Source organism: Sitophilus oryzae, unplaced genomic scaffold, assembly GCF_002938485.1.
Source record: "Sitophilus oryzae breed Bouriz unplaced genomic scaffold, Soryzae_2.0 scaffold_552_pilon_pilon, whole genome shotgun sequence".
Classification (NCBI taxonomy): domain Eukaryota; kingdom Metazoa; phylum Arthropoda; class Insecta; order Coleoptera; family Curculionidae; genus Sitophilus; species Sitophilus oryzae.
The window spans coordinates 1,187,530-1,213,021 of NW_022147143.1; the positions used below are offsets into that span (position 1 = coordinate 1,187,530).

At 32.8% G+C, this 25,492-nt stretch overlaps 1 protein-coding gene and 1 long non-coding RNA gene across 2 annotated transcripts; one reads left to right on the forward strand and one right to left on the reverse strand.

Moving 5' to 3' along the window:
- The first annotated feature begins 1,124 nt into the window (after nt 1-1,124).
- LOC115887156 lies at nt 1,125-15,916 on the forward strand. The gene is made up of 3 exons (XM_030906500.1): nt 1,125-1,512; nt 13,655-14,170; nt 15,287-15,916. The coding sequence occupies exons 1-3, from the start codon at nt 1,213-1,215 to the stop codon at nt 15,713-15,715; spliced, it is 1,245 nt and encodes a 414-aa protein (XP_030762360.1). The 5' UTR covers nt 1,125-1,212; the 3' UTR covers nt 15,716-15,916.
- LOC115887157 lies at nt 12,815-25,025 on the reverse strand. Its single transcript, XR_004051018.1, has 3 exons — nt 24,875-25,025; nt 20,169-20,172; nt 12,815-12,824 (listed from the first exon to the last, which is right to left on the reverse strand). It is a non-coding gene; the product is annotated as an uncharacterized LOC115887157 (long non-coding RNA).
- Between the last annotated feature and the right edge of the window lie 467 nt (nt 25,026-25,492).

The window sequence follows — 25,492 nt, forward strand, 5'->3', positions numbered from 1 at the left end:
CATCTTCGAACTACAACTGGTATTCGCCAAGGCGACAGCCTCAGCCCTCTGTTATTCAACACAATCATGGATCAAGTAATAAAAATCGTCAAGAATACTGGATTAGGATATCGAATGGGAATGCATAAAGTAAACATATTATGCTATGCCGATGACGCAGTACTTATTGCAGAGTCCGAGGACGACCTCCAAAGAATGGTACAAGCTTTTAACAGATAGGCAGAAAAACTTAACATGCAAATTTCCACAAATAAGACCAAATGCATGACCATTACAAAGGAGCCTCTACGCTGCAAATTGGTAATAAAAAACAAAACTATTGATCAGATAATGTCATTCGAATACCTCGGATGCGAAATTACAAGCTCAGGATTCCTGGAAGAAGAAGTAAGGAAACAAGCCAATAAAGCTGCCGCATTATCAGTGCATCTTAAATATCCCATATGGAAAGACAAACATTTGAGTACTTAATGTAAGTCAAGAATATACAAAACCTGCATACGACCAGTGATAACATATGGTGCGGAAACCAGAGCTGAAACATCAGTAATAAAGAGAATCCTACGAACTACTGAAATGAAGACCTTAAGAATGATAACTGGATACACATTGAGGGACAGACAGAGAAATGTAGACATAAGAGAAAAGTGCCAAACAAACGACGTTGTCGGATGGATAAGGCAGAGAAGAAGAGAATGGGACCAGCATGTCAATAGAATGGGCCCCGACAGAATGGCCATAATAATTCGCAACAACGTACCCCATGGCAGAAGACCTACTGGACGACCACCTAAACGTTAGCAAGACAGTTCGCACTCAACCTCGCAAGAGTTGCTTAGACGAGGAGGAAACCGGAACTAAACAGGCGATACGCCTTCTAAAAGAAGAAGAAGAAGATACTTACTAAAAAAATCAACAAAACATATTTAAAAAAAACATACAATCCAATACTGTTTTATTTACTTTCATGAAACTTGTAATCTTTCTTTTTCAGCGCACTAGTGTATATCCGATCCTCAATAACTGCCTCCCATTCGATTTAATTAACTTAATTCCTCGTACTGTGCCGCTTTGACCCTTTTTAATACATCCAATAAAACTGTAATAAAGCGCCATTCGCCTTAATAACAACATCCCACCATTTTCTTGATTGTTTTAATTCTTTTACTTCGTTCTGTATCGTGTATCGCCGGCTATTTTCCTTTAATTAAAATGTCGATGGGTGGCTATCTGGACACGGAGGCCCTGCTGACCGACCTCCACAAGTGGGTGAGTGCGGAGACCCTTAGAAAGAAAAACATCGAGAAGTACGACCTGAAAGTGTACGGGGTGGACGATAAAGTCGATAACTACGGCAGTGATATAGTCTTCGTTGATATCACTGCTGAGAACTTCGATGGTGAGAAGAGGAGCTATAGTTTGGTGGTTAAGTATGGGCAGATGATGAACGAGTTGAGGGATAAGTTGCCGATAAGGGATGCTTTCGAAAGGGAAATTGATGTTTATACTAAGGTAAGGAGTGTCATATCGCGGAAAAAACTGTAGCATTAAATTCACTGTAAATAAAGTAGAAAATTTGCTAACAATTTTCTGAAATTAAAATTATTGATGTCTATGACTATAATAGTTATGAAAATACGAGGCATGTTTTTTAAGTAAGTACCGTTTTGGAATTAAAAAAAAAACGTGCAAAGATATCGCAATAATTTTATTTTTACATGAAAGCCTGTACCTTAATCTACTTTTCTACATAATTTCCGTGAATATTGAGGCACTTGTCATAACGTGGTACCAGTTTTTCAATACCCTCCTCATAAAATTCTGCCGCCTAACTGGTTAACCACTGTATCACAACTGTTTTGACTTCGTTATCGTCTTGAAGACGCTGACCGCCCAGGTGTTTCTTCAAGTGCAGGAATAAATGGTAGTCACTGGGCGCCAGATCAGGGCTGTATGGAGGATGATCAGAGTTTCCCATTTAAAAGATTTGATGAGATCTTTGGTCCGATTAGCCACATGTGGACGGGCATTATCATGCAGCAAAACAATACCCTTACTCAACTTGCCACGTCTTTTGTTTTGGATTGCACGGCGCAGATTGTTCAATGTCTCACAATAAGATGCTGCCTTGATTGTCTCATTACGAGGCAGAAACTCCACTAGCAATACTCCTTTTCTGTCCCAAAAAACTGCACATGATTCTCCGGGCAGAAATTGTTTGCTTAAACTTCACTGTTTTGGGTGATGATGAATGTCGCCATTCCATGGACTGTTGTTTCGATTCTGGTGTTTCGTAGGCCACCCATGTTTCGTCACCAGTAACAATTTTGTCTAAAAAATCTTCACCTTCATTGTGGTACTGCTCAAGGAAAGTCAATGCACTGCCTAAACGTTGGGTTTTGTGCAAATCCATCAACATTTTCGGAACCCAACGTGAACACAATTTCCGGTAATTCAAGTTCTCGGTCACAATGCGATACAAAACACTACGAGAACATTGAGGAAAGTAGTCGCACAATGATGAAATTGTAAAGCGTCTGTTTTCTTTCACCTCTTTGTCCACTTTCTGCACCGAATCTTCATTAACGACCGAAGGACGCCCACTCCGTTCTTCATCATGCACATTTGTGCGGCCATCTTTAAATGCTCTCACCCTTTTCCTTACCATTCCATCACTCATAATGGTTTGTCCGTAAACTTCACAGATCTCACGATGAATATCGATCGGTTTTACGCCTTTAGCACTAAGAAATCGTATGACAGCCCGTACTTCACAATCGGCGGGGCTCACGATTGTCGGAGGCATCTTAAACACTCAATAAACAACGTATACAATGAAGAATCAGACTGTACTGGCGTCTGTGCATAGACAAGAGATGTAAGTAACCAGCGCGCATGCGCGGAACGCCGACCGTAGCGCTGCGGCGGCGGAATCGCAAAAGGGTACTTACTTAAAAAACATGCCTCGTAAATCGAAATTTTTTTAAGAATATTTAACACCTTGTAGCCACGAAATAAAGCAGAATCGGACCTATGTTGATATGAAAAATAAATCTTATTTTTACGCGGGGAATCTCCCTACGAGAGATGGCACATGTTTTTTGAAACACCCTGTATAGTGAAGAAGATTAATAACCGATTAAAGAAACAAACATATTTTTTAACCAACTTGTTTTGCCAACTCATTTTCTTTGTGTAGCGTTTTTTATAAAACATTACCACTGCGAACGGCAGCTTTTCATCGGAGAGCAGTCGTGGATAAGGTATTTCACTAGAGAGAAAACTAATCAATAACAATAAACAAAAAAATATAGATATTGGGCGCCAGGCATGTACAGAGAAAGAAAACACAGTTGCATATTACTTAAAACTAATGACTATATTTATTCATGATGTTCTTTGCTGGTACATGACATTGTAGAATTGTAGTAAATATATAGTGGTTATATGTCAAAGAAAGTGGTGTTAAGAGTTGTACTAAATATCTATGAAAGCAACTATGATAAAATACAAGACATGTAAAGTTTAAGAGAATATATGAAATGTAGCATTACTTTAATTAATTTGAAATATTTTATATGATGTTAAATCGAAGACGTTGCAACCCGTAGATTCTAGAAACTATGTTTGGTTATTCTGTTAAAATAGTGCAATAATAATATCTATAAAAGTAATACCATTACAAGACGTAATGCAATGAAACCTAAGATCTAAATTATATTTTAAAGATTAAATCGACATGAATGTTCTTAACAATCTAACCACTAAACATAGTCTGTACGATATTACTTAAGATGTACGTTATTGTTTAAGACTGAAAATGTTTTAGATGTTAAATGTAAAACTAGAACTTAAATCTACACTTAGCTGTTCTTTATGTAATCTTGCTTCAAACAGTAACAGCGTGAGGTGGGCTCGCATCTCTGTACTCGGCCATCCAATACAACAAAAGGGGCCAGAATGAGGACACCATGAAATGATACAGCCGTAACTACTAACTAGCTTATAGATGGGAACGAAGCAGCATGGGGCTCAAGCTACATCCACGCTGGGGCACTTTATATGTAAGAAAAATCATTCCTACTGGGGACACTCGTCCACAGGACATCCGTACATAGGATAATGGTACAAGGGAACACTACCCGTAGCTTGGACCATAACCTAGGACTATAACCTTGGAAATAGTCCGTACCTTGGACCCTAAAAATATGAAACTCTTGTTTAAAACCAAACAAGGTCTAATAAACAAAATAAACATACCTCGAATTACTTCCGAGTGCTCAATAATAAACAAAGAAACTGTCCTTTCTTCCATGTAACATTCTGGAGGACAAAAGAAAAGGGACGCCAACGTGCCAGCAAAATACAAATACAAGTTAAGTTGGGACATAATGCAGTAATAATATCGAATCTAAAAGGATAATATTTCATCTTTACCTGTTGCTTTGAAATAGCAGCTGATTCAGATTATACAGCAAGATTTAAATAATCACCATTTCCAAAAGCCGGGATGGTTAGGTTAGGCTACAGAGCGCTAAAAGCAAAGGTGAGTCCACAGCACAGAGAGTTGACAGAAGCAATGGTCGCGTTCATCAGGACAAGTTGATCAGTGAGCGATGTACCATCGATTGGTTGTCCTGCTGAACGTGCTTTTTAGATCAAAATCATAAGTAATACATATTAAATTGTTTTCACCCATTTTTGGCACAAATCGAGGGGATTAACCGAGAACAATAAACAAAATGCTTTGTTTTCGTTTTCCAAAACATTTTGTGACATTTGGCGTATGTGACGTTTAATCCATCATGCATCGGTAGCGTAGCGTATTTTAAATCTGATGGAAAAAAATGGCGACTGATCCCAGAGCGCTCACAACTAATCGGCGCGTTCAGCAGAAAATTAGTGATCGCTGCGGTAGCGCTACGTCCTGATGAACGCGACCAATGTTGACAGCGCCTCCACAGAGCGATAACAGGGTTGCGTCAAACGATAACAGGGTTGTGGACTAGAGAACGTAAAAATTCGTCAAATAAATTATCCGGCCGGAACGATAGGGAATCCGGTGATGATACGCTAGACATCATATTATATATAAAAAAGACATGTAACGAACTAAAAACGTTACATTATGTTGTATTTTTCATACATATTTTGTGTGGCTGATCATTGCTATTTACGTAAATATTTTTATTGGCAATAATACATTCTAGTGCGTGTAGTAAAAATACTACATCTACTGAAGAAATTGCAACAAATTTTCTTTAACAAAAGTTGGTTTGATTGACACCATAATTATACTACAATTATTAACATATTTTAAAAATATACTGGGTGCGTCTCAAAAGTTGCTCACTCCTATAACTTTTTTAATTTTTCAGATAAAAAACGAGATTTATTTTATAGGTTATGTTAGTATATGACATAAATTCCGAGTGATTGATGTATTCAATTGTTTTTGGAAACTTCCTGTTTCACCTTTCGATTTTTAAATGACACCCTCGGTATTTCTTTACTTTATTCGATAGAAAACGACACTCTAAATAGAATGACATATCATGTGTCAACTTTTGACATTTTCACGTATGATTTATTTGAACTTGTAACCTGCGGTTCATAAGGACAATTTGACTTGAATTACCAAGTGTGTGGTTACCAAATTATTCGTTAAAAAATGATTTTTTCAAATATGATAATGAGCCACCCTGGTTCCATTTGAAAAAAATTGAGATAGGATTAAAAATATGACCTTTTAACCGGCCAAAAACCATTAGACGATCAAATTTATTTCTCCAAGGCTCCTTGATTAAAAATGATGTCTTTAACACAGTTAAGATTGAAATTTTAAATATGATTTTTTTAAAAGCGAAAACGTTAAAAGTTGACATATCATATGTCTGTATAGACATACTACTATTCAGCTGTTTTGTTTGGTACAATCCCAGAGTTGAATACCATAAGTCCATATTGGCTTCAGGACTTGTTGATAAAGCAAAAGCTTATTATACCGGGTGCGTCTTAAAAGTGGCTCACTCCTATAACTTTTTTATTTTATCAGATAAAAAAAATAAATTTTGTATGTTAGTATATGACATATATTAGGATTGATTCACGTATTCAATTCTTTTCGGCTACTTCCTGTTTCACCGGAAATGACTACAACTTTTGAATTTTAAATGGCACCCTCTGTATATTTTCACTTTATTCGATAGAAAATGACATTCTGAATAGAATGACATATCATCCAAGAAGCCTTGGAAAAATATATTTGATCGTCTGTTATTCGTGTCATATCCTGGCCGGTTAAAAGATGCCCAAATCGTATTTTTAATCATATTTCAACTTTTGGGTGGGTCAGTAGCATATTTAGAAAAAGCATTTTTTTACGAATAATTTGGTAACGCACACAAAGCACAGTGCTTCGAACATATGGCTCTAGAGGACAAAAATCCAAAACTTCTCTTTTATTTTAAGCAATTTATTCAAACTAGGTTTATTTGACACAAATAATGAGTACTCTCATTGTACTAAATGATGATGTTCTTAGTCCCACGTTTATGAAAAAAAAATCTTATAAATAATAATAATGTTGGAGCTGTGTTCCATCTAAGCAAATAATAAGTTATAGTATGAAAACGGTGTAAGTATTAAATAAATTCTGTGATAAAAAAGAATTGAAATAACATTAGAACATGATTCCTACAATATAAGCCTAATATAAGATAAAAATGTTTTTCTTTAATGAAAAAGAAACATTAATGTTATATTTAATTAAAAAAAAAATTAAGATGCTATAAATTTACTTTAGGACAACAAAATGCATAGATCGTAACTACTCTGATTCAGGAGAATCACTGCTGACAGAATCTTCTAAATTTATAGTATCTAAATCACAGGTAGATGAAGTATCCTCACATATAAGATATTTCTGTACATCATTTTCTAATATGTTACTTTTTCGCGTTGTTACTGTTCATTTTGTCGGTATGAGGGGTTCGGATGTTAATAGTTACCTCTTTAATAGACCATATGCATATATTATTTTTTCCTTTTCTTGGGTATGAGATTTTATAATAAACTGAAAGATGGACACTTTTTTTATTCGACGTTTCGCTCCAACATAGTGGACTTTTTCAGGCACAAGTGGTGTCTCATTTGACTGGAAGGTTCATCAATATCTAATAAGAACATATTTTTTGAAATACAAATAATTTTGAGTTCTTGTCCTTATGATCAAGCCAAGTATTAGCCAGATCGGCATTGCTTATCAATTTTACTCCATCTGAAAAGTATTATAAAATAAAGTTCGTCGCAAGCAGACGCAGGTGAACTATACAAAAATTAAAAGTATATGAATATGGCAACAAAAATATTCAATAAATACGATATGTTTTGATATGTTTTTTTTAAACACCTTTTTGAAGTTTGAAAACTTAAAATTTTTATACTCATTTAAGAATCATCTTAAAAAATAAATAAAAACTAAACAATCACGAACTTGTTTAGAAATAAATTTGTAAAAAGTAAAAGTACATACCTTGTTTAACAATATCCATAGTGGCTTTCAATTAAGTACGTACCCGTTTAACTCCATAATATACAGAACTACTATGAATGTTATTCTTTTCACTGATGAGATAATGATCGCAAAATTTATTTTTAGTGAAAATATTTGCTAACAAAAACGCTGTTTATGAAAAATAATATACAGGATGGTTGAACATTGCTATAAGTATAAAATTATATATTTAGATATTAGTAAATTTTAACTTATTTTTTGATTTTTGTCCATGGGACGAAGCACTGTGCAAAGGTTTAATTGATATGAAATATGTAAAAAAGAAGTAGATAAAAAAGACTCAAAGTCTCGGTTAGGTAGCCAATTTTTTTTTAATTTAAACCAGGTATCTTTGAGAAAAATTGACGTCTTTTTTAAATGAAATATATAAGTATACACACATGGCTAAAATTATTTTATTTTGGACCTAATATGATTCTTTTTATATTTTTGGACATATCGGCTTACTACCCGACTAACTAATATAAATTTAAAAATCTAAGTGCAACTAGGCTGTTATTATAATTTTATTTCATAATGAGTGAAAATCAACAAGAACAAATTTCATTTTAAACAGAAAATATTGAAATTTGCAAGAATTTGTAATAATATTGGGTCTGAACGATAAACATCGTTTACCATATCCATTTTAACAAAAAAAAATGTTTATTACAGATTATCAAAGCTACGTATAAAAAAGATTCTTTAAATTTCTTTCCGGTATATTTTTAAACAATATATGCAATAATTTCGGCCATGTGTATATGAGTAGGTATATCATAATAAAATTAGATAAAATTTTAACTGGAATTCACTGTCAACAATTCCTTTAATTATAATTTGAATGCGGTATTTTAGGTCGAATTTTATTTATTTAAAACATAATTAGCTTTAATAGGACAACCGACAAACGAGTAGTTTTGCAAATAATTAATAACAATTATAATATGTAATGATATAACGTCGGCCGACATATTGTTACCATTTTCATATAAATCATATGCCCGCATGCTTTGTACAAGTTCCCATTAATTCTCGTTTAAATTTTAATACCTAATTAGACTAACAAATATTTAAATCGTTTTTAATTAACGATTTAGTATAAATAATGAATAGCAATTAAATTGGAAATCGACCAAAAAAATGGTGCTGATCGGTTATTATGTGTTTTTGTTCAGTCATTCACTAAATAATTGTATGTTTTAATTAACGGATAACACTTTGGTCTGTAGTATTTCTATACAGGGTGTTCCTTAATGACATGCTAATATTTAAGGGCGTTATTCGTTGTTAACTTCAATTTCCAGATATCATTGCCATAACTGAGCACTGGTTAAATTTTGATGAGCCTGTGTTTGTTAAAAATTATACCACAGTGGCTAGATTTAATAGAACAAATTATTCTCATGGAGGTACTATGATAATGTCTTTAAACAACGACTTTTCCGAGGTAACTAGGTACAATGATTTGTTATTTGAAAAAGTATTCGAATTTTCCATTGTCCACCATAATGCTTATGACCTTTACATTATTTGTATTTATAGAACACCTGACTCTGACGTGCAATTATTCTGTCATAATCTACTAAGCTTGCTTGAGTCCCTGCCCTTAAAAAGCAAATTAATTTTGTGTGGTGATCTTAATATTGACTTTCTTAGTGTATGCGATGCTCAGGAGTTTCTTCAGGCCATTTTTGATTCTTTTGGAATAGCCATGCATGTAGGCTCACCTACCAGAATATCCAATACCAGTTCTAGTACTATAGACTATGTTGTGTCATCTTTTGATCCTAACTCCATCGCCTGCAACGTCTTTAGCTCGGGTCTCTCTGATCACGAAGCAGTTTTAACTGAATTTTCGATAAAGTCCAAAATCAAAAATGGCCCTCGCAAATTATGCCGTATTTTTTCAGAAAAGAATGCTCAAAAGTTCAGACACTTATGTAAAACAACCAACTGGGATACTAGCTATTATGATGTCGACACCGAATTTTCTATTTTCGTAAAAACATTAACCAGTCTAGCGTTCAAATCCTTTCCTCTTAGGCCTATAAAAATAAGCATAATAAACCTTGGACCACTAAAGGTCTACGCATATCTTCTAAAATCATGCGTTCATTATCTCACTTAAAAAAGTTCTCAGACAGTCTCTTCTTCCACAATTACGTAAAACTATACAGAAAAATTTATCATAAGACTATAAGAGCCGCTAAAGACCTTTATTATAATAGGAGAATAGTCAATTCTGGTAATGTTGCTAAAGAAAAAAAGAAACATGGTCTATTGTGAATGAATTGAGAAACAAAGCTTCTTCGTCTAGCAATATCTCTACCTCACCTGAGAACCTTAATGATTACTTTGTAAATGCAGCGAAAAACTTAACTAATACCATATGTCCTCCTCATGATCCACTTTATAATCTCTCTAATGATAATGTAAACTTACACAGTTTCTTTTTTTCGCCCGTAGTTTTAGAAGAGGTTCGCAGTATAATTAATACCATCAAAAATAAATCCTCTTCTGGGACCGACGGACAGGCTAACTTTAAAAATGTTTTCGAATCTGCCAGAAAGCACTCTGAATCACCTAACAACTTTAATAAACATATCGTTCCAAAATGGTATTTTTCCAAAATGTCTTAAGACGGCAATAAAGGAGGAGACAAAGATGAAGCTTCTAACTATCGCCCAATTGCACTCCTTCCAACGCTATGTAAGATCATAGAAAGGTTGGTTAAAAGAAGGCTGGTATCTATTCTGTTTAAGTACAAAATACTTAGTGAATATCAATTTGGATTTCTAAGCAACAAGTCCACAAATGACGCTATGTTTTCCCTCCTTAATAAAGTTTACTCCAGCCTAAACAACCATCATTCTACAGCAACAATTTTCTGTCATTTTTCTAAGGCGTTCGATTGTTTAAATCATAAGATCCTAATTAATAAACTGCAGCACTATGGGTTCAGGGGATCATCTCTCGAATGGTTTAAGTCGTATCTGAGCAACAGAAGTCCACTTGTGAGGGTCGATACCACGTTGTCTTCTAGCAAGCCAATAGAATGTGGAGTATCTACTAGGCCCAATTTTGTTTCTTCTTTTTATTAACGACATTGCTAACATAAACATCAGTGGCAAAATATGTCTTTTTGCGGATGACACTAGCTTCACTTGGAGCAACAAGGACATCACGGCACTTCATAGGATTATATCAAATGACTTAATCACCATTAAATCTTGGTGCGATTCGAGTCTCAACATTTCTAAAACTAAAGCTTTGTCGTATAAAAACTCGTTGCAGCCTTTTGTACTTAACAACACCACCATTGACGTCGTAAAATCTGTAAAATTCTTAGGGCTTGTTGTGGACAATTCTCTGAAATGGGACATATATATCGAAGCTTTGTCGAAAAAATTGAGCTCTGCCTGTTAAGGTCTGTTTCTAAGGAGCTTAACTTGTCAGTGGCTAGAACTGTTTATTATGCACTTTTTGAGTCGCACCTCAGGTATGCCCTTCCATTCTGGGGTACGTGTTGTTGACACTCAATTTGACCGCATTTTCAAGCTCCAGAAGAGAGCTGTTCGATATTCACTGGGATTAAACAGCAGAACTCATTGCCGGGACTTTTTTAAAGAATTAAAAATATTGACACTTATTCCTTATTTATATTTGAATCCGTTTGCCTAATACGTAAACATGTATCAGCTTCTCAAGAAAGGCCATCTCACACTTATCCACTCAGGAACGCGGAGCAAGATCTTTATCTACCTACCCCACGCTCATAGTTAGTTAAAAGTTCAATATTATACAACTCGAAAAAATGCACAATCACCTGCCATTTGAAATCAAATCCATAACATCAATTTTTTCATTTCGCAAAGCATTGAACTCTTATTTACTAGACAAGGCTTTCTACGCCGTAAATGAATTATATTTTGAAAATCGAATTTGATCTTGTCTTTGAACTGGTCTAATGTTTGCTATTTTAATGACATCGAAATGAATTTATTTAGAGGTCATTGATATTTTACTATAAACTAGTTAAATATTTTTGAATATTATTTTTATTTTTTTGTTCTTTGACATTGTAAATATTTATAAATGTTTATTTTAACAATAAGACTGACAATATTATTTGTATAATGTTTTGTACTATCTTTTGTTTGTGTACCTTGTTTTTTTACTTTGTTTGTTAGTTTACCTTTGTCTGCAAATTGAAAAATTTTTTGACAATAAAGGCATTTATTTATATTCTTGGACCTATTATAAGAGAAAAACTTCATATGAATGTATGTCTTAAACATCTTAATTTCTGAAATACAGGGTGGTACATTTTTCTAAAAATGTACCACTAACAATGTTTCATAAAAATTTTTTTATGATAACTCTGAATTTTACAGTTGGGGGTTGGAACCTTTGGTGTTACACAGCAAAATAATTCACCAAATCACTTTTACTTTTACACTGGACACGCGTTTGGCTAACCATGTTAGCATTATCAGCAGATGATTAAACTAAACTACCATCTACAATTTGAGCGTATACAGGGTGTTTCAAAACAAATGCGAAAAACTTCAGGGGGTGATTCCTTGTTCAAAATAAAGGGTAGTTTGATTCATAAACGTTGGGTCAAAAATCAACCATTAGGGAGATATCGCGGTACAAAGATGGCGGAAAAATAATGTTTTTATTTTTTATCTTGAAAACGAAAAGAGATAGACTAATAAACTTTTATGGAAGCATTACTGTTATGAAAACACACTTTCTGGTAATTTTTTCAAATTTTTAAAATGAGAGAAGGGGTTGAAATAAACTACCCCTATCATTCTTGTTAACGAAATTTAAAGAAAAATTTTATCAAACACATGCAAAATAATTTGGATAGTTTAGTTTGTTTAGAAACTTTTTTATCTCTTGTATTTTTTTGATAAAACTCACCGATTTGAAATTAGAAAATAAAATGTAAAGCATTACATGCCAGGACAAAAAACATTTTCTGATAAAGAATCTAGTGGGCTGCTGTATTTTTTTTAGGAAAAAATCTAGTCGGCCGCTGTTACTTTTTAGGATGTTCCTAATATTATTTTATTTGACATTACTCTACTGCAATACGTTATTATCTAGATGATTATTATTAGCGTTATTATCACTAGATTCTTAATCTTAAAATGTTTTTATGTCCTGACATGTAATGCTTTACATTTTATTTTTTAATTTCAAATCGGTGAGTTTTATCAAAAAAACACAAGAGATAAAAAAGTTTCTAAACAAACTAAACTATCCAAATTAATTTTTTTGCATGTGTTTGATAAGATTATTCTTTAAATTTTGTTAACAAGAATGATAGGGGTAGTTTATTTCAACCCCTTCCACTCATTTTAAAAAAGTGAAAAAATTACCAGAAAGTGTGTTTTCATAACAGTAATGCTTCCATAAAATTTCATTAGTCTATCTCTTTCGTTTTCAAGATAAAAAATAAAAACATTATTTTTCCGCCATCTTTGTACCGCGATATCTCCCTAATGGTTGACTTTTGACCCAACGTTTATAAAGCAAACTACCTTTTATTTTGAACAAGGAATCACCCCCTAAAGTTTTTCGCATTTGTTTTGAAACACCCTGTATATACGCTCTCAGTGGGCACCGAGTGGGCGTGGCAAGATCTAGCCAACCGAGTCAGAGCCTACCGAGCGTAACAGTTAGATTTCCGTCACTAGAGTAGTAGGAACAAAGAACTTGAAGGAATTGGACCGTTGTCTCTGTTCATACTATCTTTACATTTATTAATTCTGATGCTTTTTAACATTTATTAATTCTGATGCTTTTAGATTAATAAATAATTAATAATGAAGGATTTACCACCCCTTAAAATACTTGCGCTTATGTATTTCTGGGACACTCTGTATAAATACTACATAAAATATATAATACATAACATAGCCAGTAATGTGAGAAACCCTGTAAAACACATGAAAATGGAACACTCTGTCCACTTGGTATTGTTTCAATTATTCAACCTGTCATAAAAATATAATGTAAAAAAGTATCATAAAAAAAATTATTTTACAAAGTATTTTTAAGAATTTCTATTTTTATTTTCAGTTAGTCTTGGCTTTCCACACACTACAACAAGAAAAACGTCTCCCAATATTCAACTCAATTCCAAAATGTTTTCTTTCAAAATTCACGCCAACCGAAGAAGTGATTATCCTGGAAAACTTAAGACAGCTCGGGTACACTGTGTACAAAAAACAAACTGGTATGGATGTGCTTCATATGAAGCTAGTTTTAAAAGCCTACGCACATTGGCATGCTCTTTCTTTCGCATTAAAGGACCAGAAAAAAGAAGAATTTCAAGAAATTACTGAAACCTGGATAAAAAATCCGATGAAGGCTTTCGTTGGGGGTGTTTCGGGAAAGCTGATCAATGCCAGTCAAAAACAAGTTTTTGAGATTTTAAGAAATGAAGATAAAGAAGATTTGTTAGAGAAATATACGAGAAAAATAGGGAAAAAGAATTTTGTTGAAATATTGATGAATTTATTGAGCAATGAAGATGCTCAGTCGGTGGTTTTGCATGGGGATTGTTGGAGTAGTAACTTCTTGTTTCAATATGACGTAAGTATGGTAAGCACTTATAGTGTATCCAACGGCAAAATACGTGACAGATTGAATACGTGATAGATATGTCTGTCATTTTAATTTTAAAGTAGTTTATTTTATTTTACAATGAAATAAGTTGGAACAATTGGAATCTAAAACTAATTTTTAATTCAATATATTTTAAATTTTAGTGACAAATGATTACTTGAAAATATTATGAAAAAATGCTTTATAAAACTAAAAAAATCTAAAAAAGAGTTATTTTATTAAAAAAAAAATAGTTTAGGGTGTGTCTTAATGCAAAACAATCAAGGGTGTGTGTTAAACGAAACACCACACACAAAAAATCTATAGAAACAACTATTTCTTACTCTCAAACATCAAGAAATTTTCTGCATTTATTATTACACTAGCGTGTACCAACGATTTCGTTCGCGTGCGATAAATAAGTTCTAAATTACAAGAAAATGCATTTTCTACGGAAACTTAAAGAGATAGGTAAAAAATGGTATAATATAATTTGATAGACAATTAAATTGTGCATCTGATTCTCGTAAAATATAGAGGGTGTTCCATTTAAATTAAACAAGTTATTGCCGTTTGAAGCTAATAATTATTTAAAATAAATTTTTAGACACTCTGTATAAGGTGGTATTATTTTTATTATTGCAACACAATAATTGATCAGTAAATAAACTTCAGTAAATATTTAGTATTAAAAACTTTGATACCCTTGGAGAAATGAAGCTTTAAAATTTTTCCTGCAATTTCACAAAATTGAAAATATTTCAAAAACGGTAAGGTTTAAGTATAATAAACCTTAACCAAATTTACCTTTATTTTAATCGTAGAAACTAAAAATGAAATAATATACAGGGTGTTCCATTTAAAAAAGTACAACTTTGATATTTTTTACTTATTTGGGACACTCTGTATCTTGTAAAATTATTTTTAAATTGTACCTCTAATAGTCCTTCATCGAACCCAAAACTTACAATTTGTAAAAATCTCATCGTTTAGCTACAATACTCCGTGTCGTATGTGGTGAACAACCCTGTATATTCGTAAAAGTTTGTTGTTGACTATATTAGGAAAATTTGTGATTCATCTAATATTATTATTTATTTACAGGACGGTGATACAGAACAACAAATCTGCAAGAAAGTGGCTCTCGTAGACTTCCAAATGTCATCTGTCAACAGTCCAGTCTTTGACTTAAGTTACTTCATCTACTCAGTAGCGGACAAAGATGGACTAACTCATTTCGAAGAACTTTTGAACTATTATTATGATCATTTTTCAAATTATCTGATTGAATTGGGAAGCGACCCTGGTGTAATATTTTCCTATTCTGATTTGTTAAGGCATTGGAGACAGTATTCTATATACGGTGCAGTTTTAAGTCCGATGATATTGATGTTAGTTTTAAACGACAAAACGCTGGATTTTTTGTTGGACAATGACAATTTTTATGATATTTCAAAAGACACTGTGAAGAAAAATGAGTATAAAGAACGTATTATTGCAATTGCTCAACATTTTCTAAATCATTTTGGTTAACCTTAATTTTTTTCTGTAACTAACCTATTACATGTTTTAAAATCATAGTTTTTTTAACAAAATGTAAAACTTTTGCTGTATTTGATAAGAATAGTTAGTTGGTTTGTTAGTAATAATTTAAACACGGTGTCAAAAAAATATTGCACCTAACTCACAAATCATGGGGTACAAATCATGTACCCACCAAAATATGGGTACAAATCATGTGGGTAAATCAATTTATGATCTAGGTGAAAAATACGATTGCTCAATGTGTGTCTATGGTAGCGAAAAAATCAGGTTTGGCTACGTAAAAATTACTAATCATTCGCTACGTGCAACAGCTGTATCGACTAGCGATGGGAACTATCGAATGAATTAGACTATCGAATGGTTAATGAATAAATGATTTCAACTATCGAATGGTTTTATTCGAATAAAATCATTAATTCATTTGTATACTAAAGCATATGTGACAACCTCGCCGTGCGACTAAATGGTTATCGTTGAGCCAGGACTATCGAATGCTTTTGATAAATGAAATTTAGTATTCGTTTGATTTTTGTGTGCGTCAGTGCATTATTAGTTCTTCCAAATTTTTTTAACTTCGCCGTATAAATACTGTGCTATTTTTGCGTTTATTAAAATAGTTAAAATACTAAAATAGTAGTTATTTTTTAATTTTATTTATTGACGATTGTGTGCATGTGCAGGTGGTCAAAATTTTTCCGAAAATTTGTGTGGTTTTCCGTAGTCCGATCTTTCAATTATTTAATTTTATATGGTATATGGCTATTTTTTAATGGGAAATTTTGAGAGGTAGAATTTTTAAGAGAGATGAGATGAACTTACAATTAATTTTAAAAATACATATTTGTATTTTAGATGTTTTAATAATATGAATTAGTTGAACTTAATAATCATATTTAAGTAATGTGGTTAAGTAAATGGTTATCGAACTCAAACTATGGGGTGAGAAAATTAAAATAAAAGTTTTACACGTGCCAATTTAAAAAAAAAAGTTAACGATGTTTGTATTTTGTTTATGCTAATTTTCTTACATGTAGTTTTTTGCGAAGAAATATTTCATTTATTTTTTAAAGTAAATGCCAGTAAAAGTAAATATAATTTTTAAATAGTAATATAAAGCACCTAATATAAATAATTTTGATTTGTAATTTTTTATTTATATTTTCCTTCCATTACACTGCATGCTTAGAAAATTAATAAATGTTTATATTTCATGATTTTAAAATTTGTTGTTAATATAACAAATTAGTTCTGTAATTATTATTATTTAATAAACCAACGTTGCCACACACAAAAAATTTAGAGACTATATTATTTCTAAATAGGATCTAATATAAATAATTTTGACATCTAATTTGTTGTTTATATTTTGCTACTACTTAAAAAAATATTTATATTAAATCATTTTAAATTTTGTTGTTAATAGGTATAACAAATTATTATTGTTATTATTATTTTTAAACCAGTCTTTGCGTAAAAACATTAAAAATAATTTTCCTACATCCAAAATAACAAGTATTATTGCAGTGTAACAACAGAATATTAATAAAAAAAATGCAGAATATATAGACATACTAACCCTAACTAACTAAAGCCAAACAATAATATTCTTTGCTAATATCAACTAATACCAAAATATGGCAACAGCGCCCTTCATAATGTATTTTCTGTGTAAATACTAGCACCTCAATAAAAAAAATAATGTGTCCTTATCTATATATCTGACTCCGCAAAAAATCAAAGATGCCGGCTTCTTTCATAGCATTGCCACCGACCGCTGTCGGGTTTCTCGGAAAGAAACCTACGTCGCCGGGCGACAACTAAAATTCAGTTAATATTTTATTATAATCGATCCTGACGAATAAATGAATGATTTTATAAATGAATGGTTTTTGCTGCCGAATTACTAGAATACAATATTTCAAGGCAGATGACGGATCTATTCGATAATATTTATTCGAATAGTTTTCAACGAATGTTTTCTTACTAACTATCGAATTATTCGAATGACTTGCAACTATCGACTGTTTCGATAGTATTCATTCGATAGTTCCCACTACTAGTGTCGACACTAGCAAAGAAGGGGGTTGGGGAGAACACAATGGTCAAAATAACTGGGCACGCAAACCCGAAGTCAATTAAACCTTACCTTCAACTCGATGATGAACATCATGCAAATTTGGTAGAAAAAATAAGAGACAATGAAACTGCTACAAATTCTAATAATAATACTAATGTTTTTGTACCTACTATATGTTCTTTTAATTTCAATTCAAATTCAGCATCTTCAAGTACCGCAACGGAATCTAAACATAATAATTTTTATAACTTAGTTTTTCACTGCAATTCTTCATGTAATTTTTAATTTATAATATTATAAGTTCTGTTTCATTTTATTGCTTCATTTTTAAATAGATTTTTTTTAATATGTTCAAATAAATGTGTTTAAAAAATCTATGTATTTTCATTTGTATTTTTATGTTTTTTTTATTCGGGAAATATTCTACCGAATTACACTCGTGCATCAAAATTAACCTGATACTTTTTTTTAAGCATGTTGTCAATAAAAAATAGCATTCGTTTATATTCATATTTTGGAATGGCAAAATTTGAATATAAACGCATGCCGTTTTCAGAACACGCTTTCATGAAAAATTATTGGTAATTTTGATGCACTTGGGTAATTACTTCCGATAATTTTCTTAGTAATTCTTCTATTTAAAAAAAAATACTGTAGATTTAAAAAAAACAGTAACAATTTAGCCTCAACCACACGGACCTTTTTCTTCTTCCACCCATCAACCACCGGTAATCTATTTATATTTTCGACAGCGTTCTCTCGGCGGCAACATTTCCGCCCGATTCGAAAGCCGTTATGCAAATTGGCGCGGCGTAAAATATGAAAAATTGTCTCCCGGCCCGCCGTCCCTCGGGACCCCAATCCTCGAAACGCCCCGTCGCGTCGGTCGCGTCCCCCGTCATCGGGACCGCTGTCTGTCGTCTGCAATGCGGTTTGCGGGGACGGACTTCGCACCACCTCGGTGACAAGGGGTTGGATAGTAAAAAAAATAGAGATGGACTTTGTGTTGGGGAATCTCGAATTTACAAGGAAAAATTGAGAATAGAACAATTACTAAGGCCGCTATTACATTCTCAAAATTTTTTTGTCAGAGATCTTTTACAGACTATATACAGGGTGGCCCATCGGAAACGTTCCGCAAGGCATAACGGCCAGGGTATCAATAATAATCGACCAAGGCATAACGGCCAGGAATGTCGAATTTTATCTTTTAATTTTTCTTTTGTTTGTTTTTATACATTTTGTCTATTTTTTAATTTTTTAACTTAAGGTCCACCGACTAGTGATGGGTATTTTTCTTTTTCGTGAATCGAATCACATGATTCAATTTCTCATATTGAATCTTGAATCGACTCCTACGATTCGTTCATTTGAACGAACCACATGACCAATTTACGTTTCATAAAAACAAGAATCGTAACTGGCACTACTGGCGATAATTTGGCCGGCCAATTACTTAAAGGACCAGAAAAAGAAATATACAGTTCTTTCATTTGTTTTTCAACGCTTTATGACACTAGCGTAATTGGATCGATTATTTTACAAATAATATAAAATTGTCAATCCAATTCATATATAGGTACTATTTATTAAAGACTTTTTAATACCAATTTAATATTTTTAGAGTCATATTTTAATTCCGATTTAATAATATATATATAAACGGGATTTGGTTTAAGTATTTAATACTCATTTCCAACTACAGCCTATTGCTGCCTTCCCGTTACCCTACGCCACACATCTCGATTTAGAGCGTCATCAGCCTCTAGGTTACGAGCTTCCATTGCTTCCATAACCGTTCCGTTCCAGGATTTTCTAGGTCTACCTCTCTTTCTTCTGCCCTGGGGAGCCCATTGAAAAACTCTTTTTGGCCACCTGTTCCCCGGCATACGCAGAACATGTCCAAACCATTTTAAGCTGGATTTTTCGATTCGATCCAGTACTGTCTCCTCCGATGCATTCATGATACGCCTGACCTCGATGTTTGTCTTTTTTCCATCCTAGATATACCTGCACTTCTTCTAAGGTAGTCCATTTCAACAACTTGGATTTTGCGCTTCGCGTCTGCACTCAGAGTCCACAGCTCTGAACCATAGCAAAGAACTGACTCCACCAATGTTCTTCCAAGTCTCTTTTTAGTTGTTGCAGATAAGTTTCGGTCCCACCAGAGGCTGTTAAGACATCCAATAACTTGTTTGCTCTTCTGAATTCGGGTTTGTATTTCTTCTTTGCCCAAACCCTCGTTGTTGATAGTAGCACCCAGGTATTTAAATTTGTCTATTTGTTGAATCTGGACGTTATCATTAATGAAGACTTCAAAACAAGCGTTGGAATTGACAGCTAAGTATTCGGTCTTCTTTAGACTAACCTGAAGTCCCCATTTGTTATATTCTTGATAAAGACTCTTAGTCATGAACTCTAGATCGTATGAGTCCTGCGCAATCACGACCTGATCGTCTGCAAAGTTCAGGGTAAATAGTGTGTTGTCCCCAATGGGTATTCCCATACCTTGACATTTCGTCTTCCATTCCCTAAGGGCTACTTCGACGTAAGCGTTGAAGATCAGAGGAGATAAGCTGCATCCTTGTCGCAACCCTTTTGTGGTGTTAATTGGATTAGATAGCCTGTGTCCTATCTTAACGTACGATTCATTTTCTTTATATAGCTCTTTTATTATCTTAAGCAAAGGTCTATCTACTTCTAAGATATTCAATACTTCCCATATCTTCCGATTTAATAATCATATAATAAATAGTATATAATACCGCATGATCGAAAAAAATGGCATCCAGTTGGCTTGGAAATGAACATCGATGACATTGCCCATATAATTTTACGTATAAAATGACCGCGATTTTTATTTTGTAACCATCGCTGACGCTGTTTTTTTATCATATTGAGCAGAGGCAACAATATTTATTTGGAATTGCACAAAAACACGATTTCGTCTTTTATCCCGACATTTAATGGTTTATAGTCGGTAATATTATTTTAACAAAAATATTAACGTAAAAATTAAATTTTTCTTGTAAATAACTTTTGTATCGTTTGCATTTTCTGCCCATGATGTTTATTTAGGGCTTTTGTTCAAGTCTAAACATGGGTGCCTGACTCTATGCCTATATCACCGCCAAACGAACGATCGCATTGTGACCCGATTCAATTCTCACGATTCGTTTTTACGGCTCATCGTTGAAATCTTTTGGATCCGTGCCGGCCACGATTCAATTAAACGAACCGTATTGCAAGCATTGAATTGAATCACACGATTCATTTTTAATACTCGTTCAAATGAACGACTCGTTCAATCTTTGCCCACCTCTACCACCGACTGCCAAATGATTACTGTTTTGAGTCACTCAATTCTAACAAATTCATTTCGAAATGATAACATAACCTTTATTTTTGCGTTTCCATCAGGCGACAAAAAAGTTTAGTTCTTCATAATTTATATTAATTTTCATAATACGATTGAATTCATATTTATCCTTTTTTCTTTTCTATTTCGGTTTCCCTCTGATTGTTTTGCCATCAACCCAAACGAACAATATTTGCGCGAGAGACTAAATTAAAGCAATTCATTATGAAAATAACAATAAAAACGGAACAAAAAGGGCGAAAAAGTTCAATTTTGACGAAAGCCCGCTTCGCCGGCTCGTCCATCTCCGTACAATTTAGGCCATGCGAACAAAGAAGATTAGGGGAAGGTATTAAGTCGGCGTAATTACAACGTATTGAATAGAGACAGAGAACAATGAGAAAAAGAGAGACAAAGAACTAGATACTGGCTAGTTTGGAATAACCTCTATCGATTGCACCAAGATTTATTTTTTGTTCCTATAAAAATATAGTTTCCCTTTGTTCTGTTATTTTCTACTTTATTTGATATTACTTCGTTTAAATTACTTATTGTTTTATTTAAAGCTAGACATTGATACCTGCACTGTCTGATAAAATCTGTTCTAGGAGTAAGAGAAGAGTAGAGTTATGAAGTGAAGCAATTGAGCACTAAAGAACGATTTTTTGGAAATTCGATCTTTAAGAGGGCGAAATGAGAGGTAAATTTTGTATTTAAAAAAAATAAAATTCATTCTAGGAGTCTGAAATTTCGCGCAGAGGTTAAGTGGCTTAATTGAACACTGAAAATCTAAACTCCTGGACAAAAAATTGTCGCACCGCTTGGCTTTTAGAGATTTATTTTTTAGAGAAATAAAAAAATAACTCTGCATTATTTATTAGCAATAAAAATTCATATTCTATTTAGCAAAACGATATTTAACTAACCAAATACATTTTTAGGAAACAAATCGATTTTAAACGTTACTAGCTCTAAATCTTCATTCAGAACCTCCCAATTAGTGGAACAAATTAGTGGTTTCAATTACACTTTACACTTTTTTGTTTACAATCATTCACAATGTCTAAAGAGCACAATTAAAATTAATAAAATATCCTAGCAACAGTTTGCGGTAGTCTGTTGTATCCATAGGATAAGCATAATATTTAGCTTATAAAACAATAAACTTTTGATTTCTAACCATAGACAAACAAATAAAAAGAGACTGGCAAATTAAATGGCAAAAAGAGGGACAACGTAGCGCAACTCAGAACGCAAAATTTCGCTCTCTTTATGTTGATCTGCGCATTGCGTCTATTGGGCCCACTATCTCATTCTAATATAACAAGAGAGAAAGAAGCAGCCATATAAAACGTAATTTCTAAATAGAAATTATAACAATCGCCTTTCGTTTTCGTCATCATGACAACCAAGATGACAACATCATGACAATTCGTCATGTTTGTTAATTTTTCTTTTGGTGATTTACCTTTTTTTCTAAACTCTCCAGTTTATTGACTTATGAATATGGGTAGGGAACAAATTCCTTTGTTCCATATATGTATTTATATTTTGTTACTTATAATTTTAGGTTATACTATTTGTTATTTTATTTGCTGCAGGAGCCAGTATCATCTATTTTCTATATGTATTGGTGCCCCCTTTCCCTGATAGATATGTTAGAGACACCCGGTAAAATAAATGTAAGTAGTTATATGTATCATCTTATTAAGAAAAAAAGTAGAAGTAGTAGTGTCAAAAATATTTCGAACCCCTCTTAACATAACAAATTAATACAATTAATTTTTTTCATTTTTTGGATAGGTAGTTTATAGCTGGTTTATAGTAACCAGAAACTTTATTAATATACCTATTTTACTTTTGTTTTAGGTCTAAAACTGGACTTGAAAATGGTTCAGGATCATGATTCTCGTAAAGTTTTCTTTGCTTGGATATTCACTTTGTTATTGCAATTAGGCAGTCTTTTCGAAAATGAGATTTTTAATGCCCTTTAAAAAAATTGGCCGATCGTTGCCTGTAACAGTCAGTTCTTCTGCATTTAAAATTGGTTGGTGTGTGGAATAAACTCTGTTATTTTTTGTTATTATATTATAAAAAGCTTATTTATTTTTCTGTATAAATAAATATGTTTATAAAACAGTACAATGTTTGCTTTTTTTATAATTTCCCTTATAATAGTAGTATTCTTTCGTTCTGAAAGAAACTGCAAATTTTCACTTAAACTGATTTATTCCCTACACCACGTTCTATTTACGTGGTATAGGGAATATGTATAATCAGTTTAAGTGAAAATTTTCAGTTTTAGAATGAAAGAATACTACTAATAATGGCTAATTTAAATTTTCCGCCAGCCAGACTGTGCGATAATGTCTTATGATACGTTTTATACCTATCTCTTTCTTTTTCATATAAAGCACACATAATAAAGAAAGATAGCAATAAAGACGTACGTCCTGCCATGGTCCTGCTAATTGGTTTCAAAATTTTTATTCTGAGTTGCGCTACGGGAACGCGGTCCCACTCTTTACCATGGGATTTGTTAGTCTCTTTTTATTTGTTTGTCTATGTTTCTAACCAAAAATTTTCTTGACGGGTGATAATCAAAGGCCAAAATGACATTCCTCGAAAATTTTGAAGTATAATTAGTGGAAAAATCAAAAGTTTGTTAACTTTTTATCATTAATTATGACGTTTTGAATGCTTACATTAAAATTAGGTGAACAAACTTCTACAACTAATTGAAACTATATACTAATTTATTCCATTGATTTCGAGGTTCTGAATGATAAGCTTTTAGACTATAAGTAAAACAGCAAAATCGTTATGGAAATGAAAATATAAAATTACACCAGTCACAAGTAAATCGTATATCCGATGAACGGAGGCATGAAAATGCAATAAATTTAAAAACTGCGTAATTTTCTAACCAGTCGAAGTCTTTAAATTCAACCAATAAAATTAATATCGCATCATCGTATCGTCGGACAACGGATGCGTGGAAATCAAGCTTAAAGTCGGCAGGCTAGATTGAACCATTTCAAAATATCGGAGTTTTGGTACATTACGAGTCGTCTACTAACACCGCCAACCAAATCCGCGGACTAAATTTGCCGGCCAAATCCGCTGGTGTATGGGGGGCTAATATCTAACTCGCCAAGTTAAATAAAAAAAATTTTGTAAACTAATAAAAATAGTAACTTGTTTAGTACATTATACGTCGCTTGCCAAAACGCATTATTAAAAATGACCAGTCTCTTAGCTACTTTTTGGCAACTGTTATCTCTTAATATTTAATAAAGCTTTTTTATGGAACGTTCCAGACGAAATATAGAAGGGAGTATTTCGAGTATAAAAAATTATGTTTCGCGGAAAATGGAGTAAATACATTTCAAGCTTAAATGATCCTTTTGTGAGCGTGCCAAGTCGCCGGGGCGCAAACTAGTCTAACTCAGTGGCGGCACAAGCAAATGTTTCAAAATTCCAGGCTAAAACCCTAAAATACACTTACCGCGGCACAAATTTTTATGTATTTTAAAGTTTAATTATGTATTCTATTGTGTTCCAATGGACCGATTTTGATTATTTTTAAGCAATTTGTAGCTAAATTATTTCACTTTTTAGTATCTCATTCTACATAAAAAATAAAAGTTGTCATCTATCAATTATACGAGGGAAAACAAAATGTTAATATTTTGGTGAAAGTTGATGAAACGAGCGGTAAACATTGTAAAGCTTAGTTATTCTTTTAGGTTTCATTGTGTACAATCAACATATCTAAATTTGTTCTTATTTAAGAATGGTAAATCATTTCAAACTTCTATCGTATGACAGGTAAAGAGGAAAAATGTGACAACCATACCATAGATAAGATAACTGAACTAATTTAGCCATAGAAAATACTTACTTTTGTAAAACACATTTAATCTACTACAGTGGCGCGCTTTAAAAAATCATATATAATTATATTTTTAAATGTTATTGAATTTGAAAAATAATAATTTAACTTTTTTATGCATGGCAATTTTGCGTCCCGTGCTTAAAACACTCTTTTCGCAACGAATTTCATCCAAGATTTTTTGTGAAAGCGGATAATTTGAGATTTTCATGCTATTATTATTATTTATTTATAAACATTTTTTAAATGTTTTGGTAATCGGTTTCTAAGGCATTGTTTATGCATTGTTTAATGACAAAGTTCTATCAGGTTCAAACGTCGCCGTATTTCCTACAAAGTTTTGTGAAAAAATGAGTGATAACGACGATATTTCAACAAGCTGCTGAAACTGCGCTATCCACGTTAGTGCCCGAGAAGTCAAAAAACTTATACGAG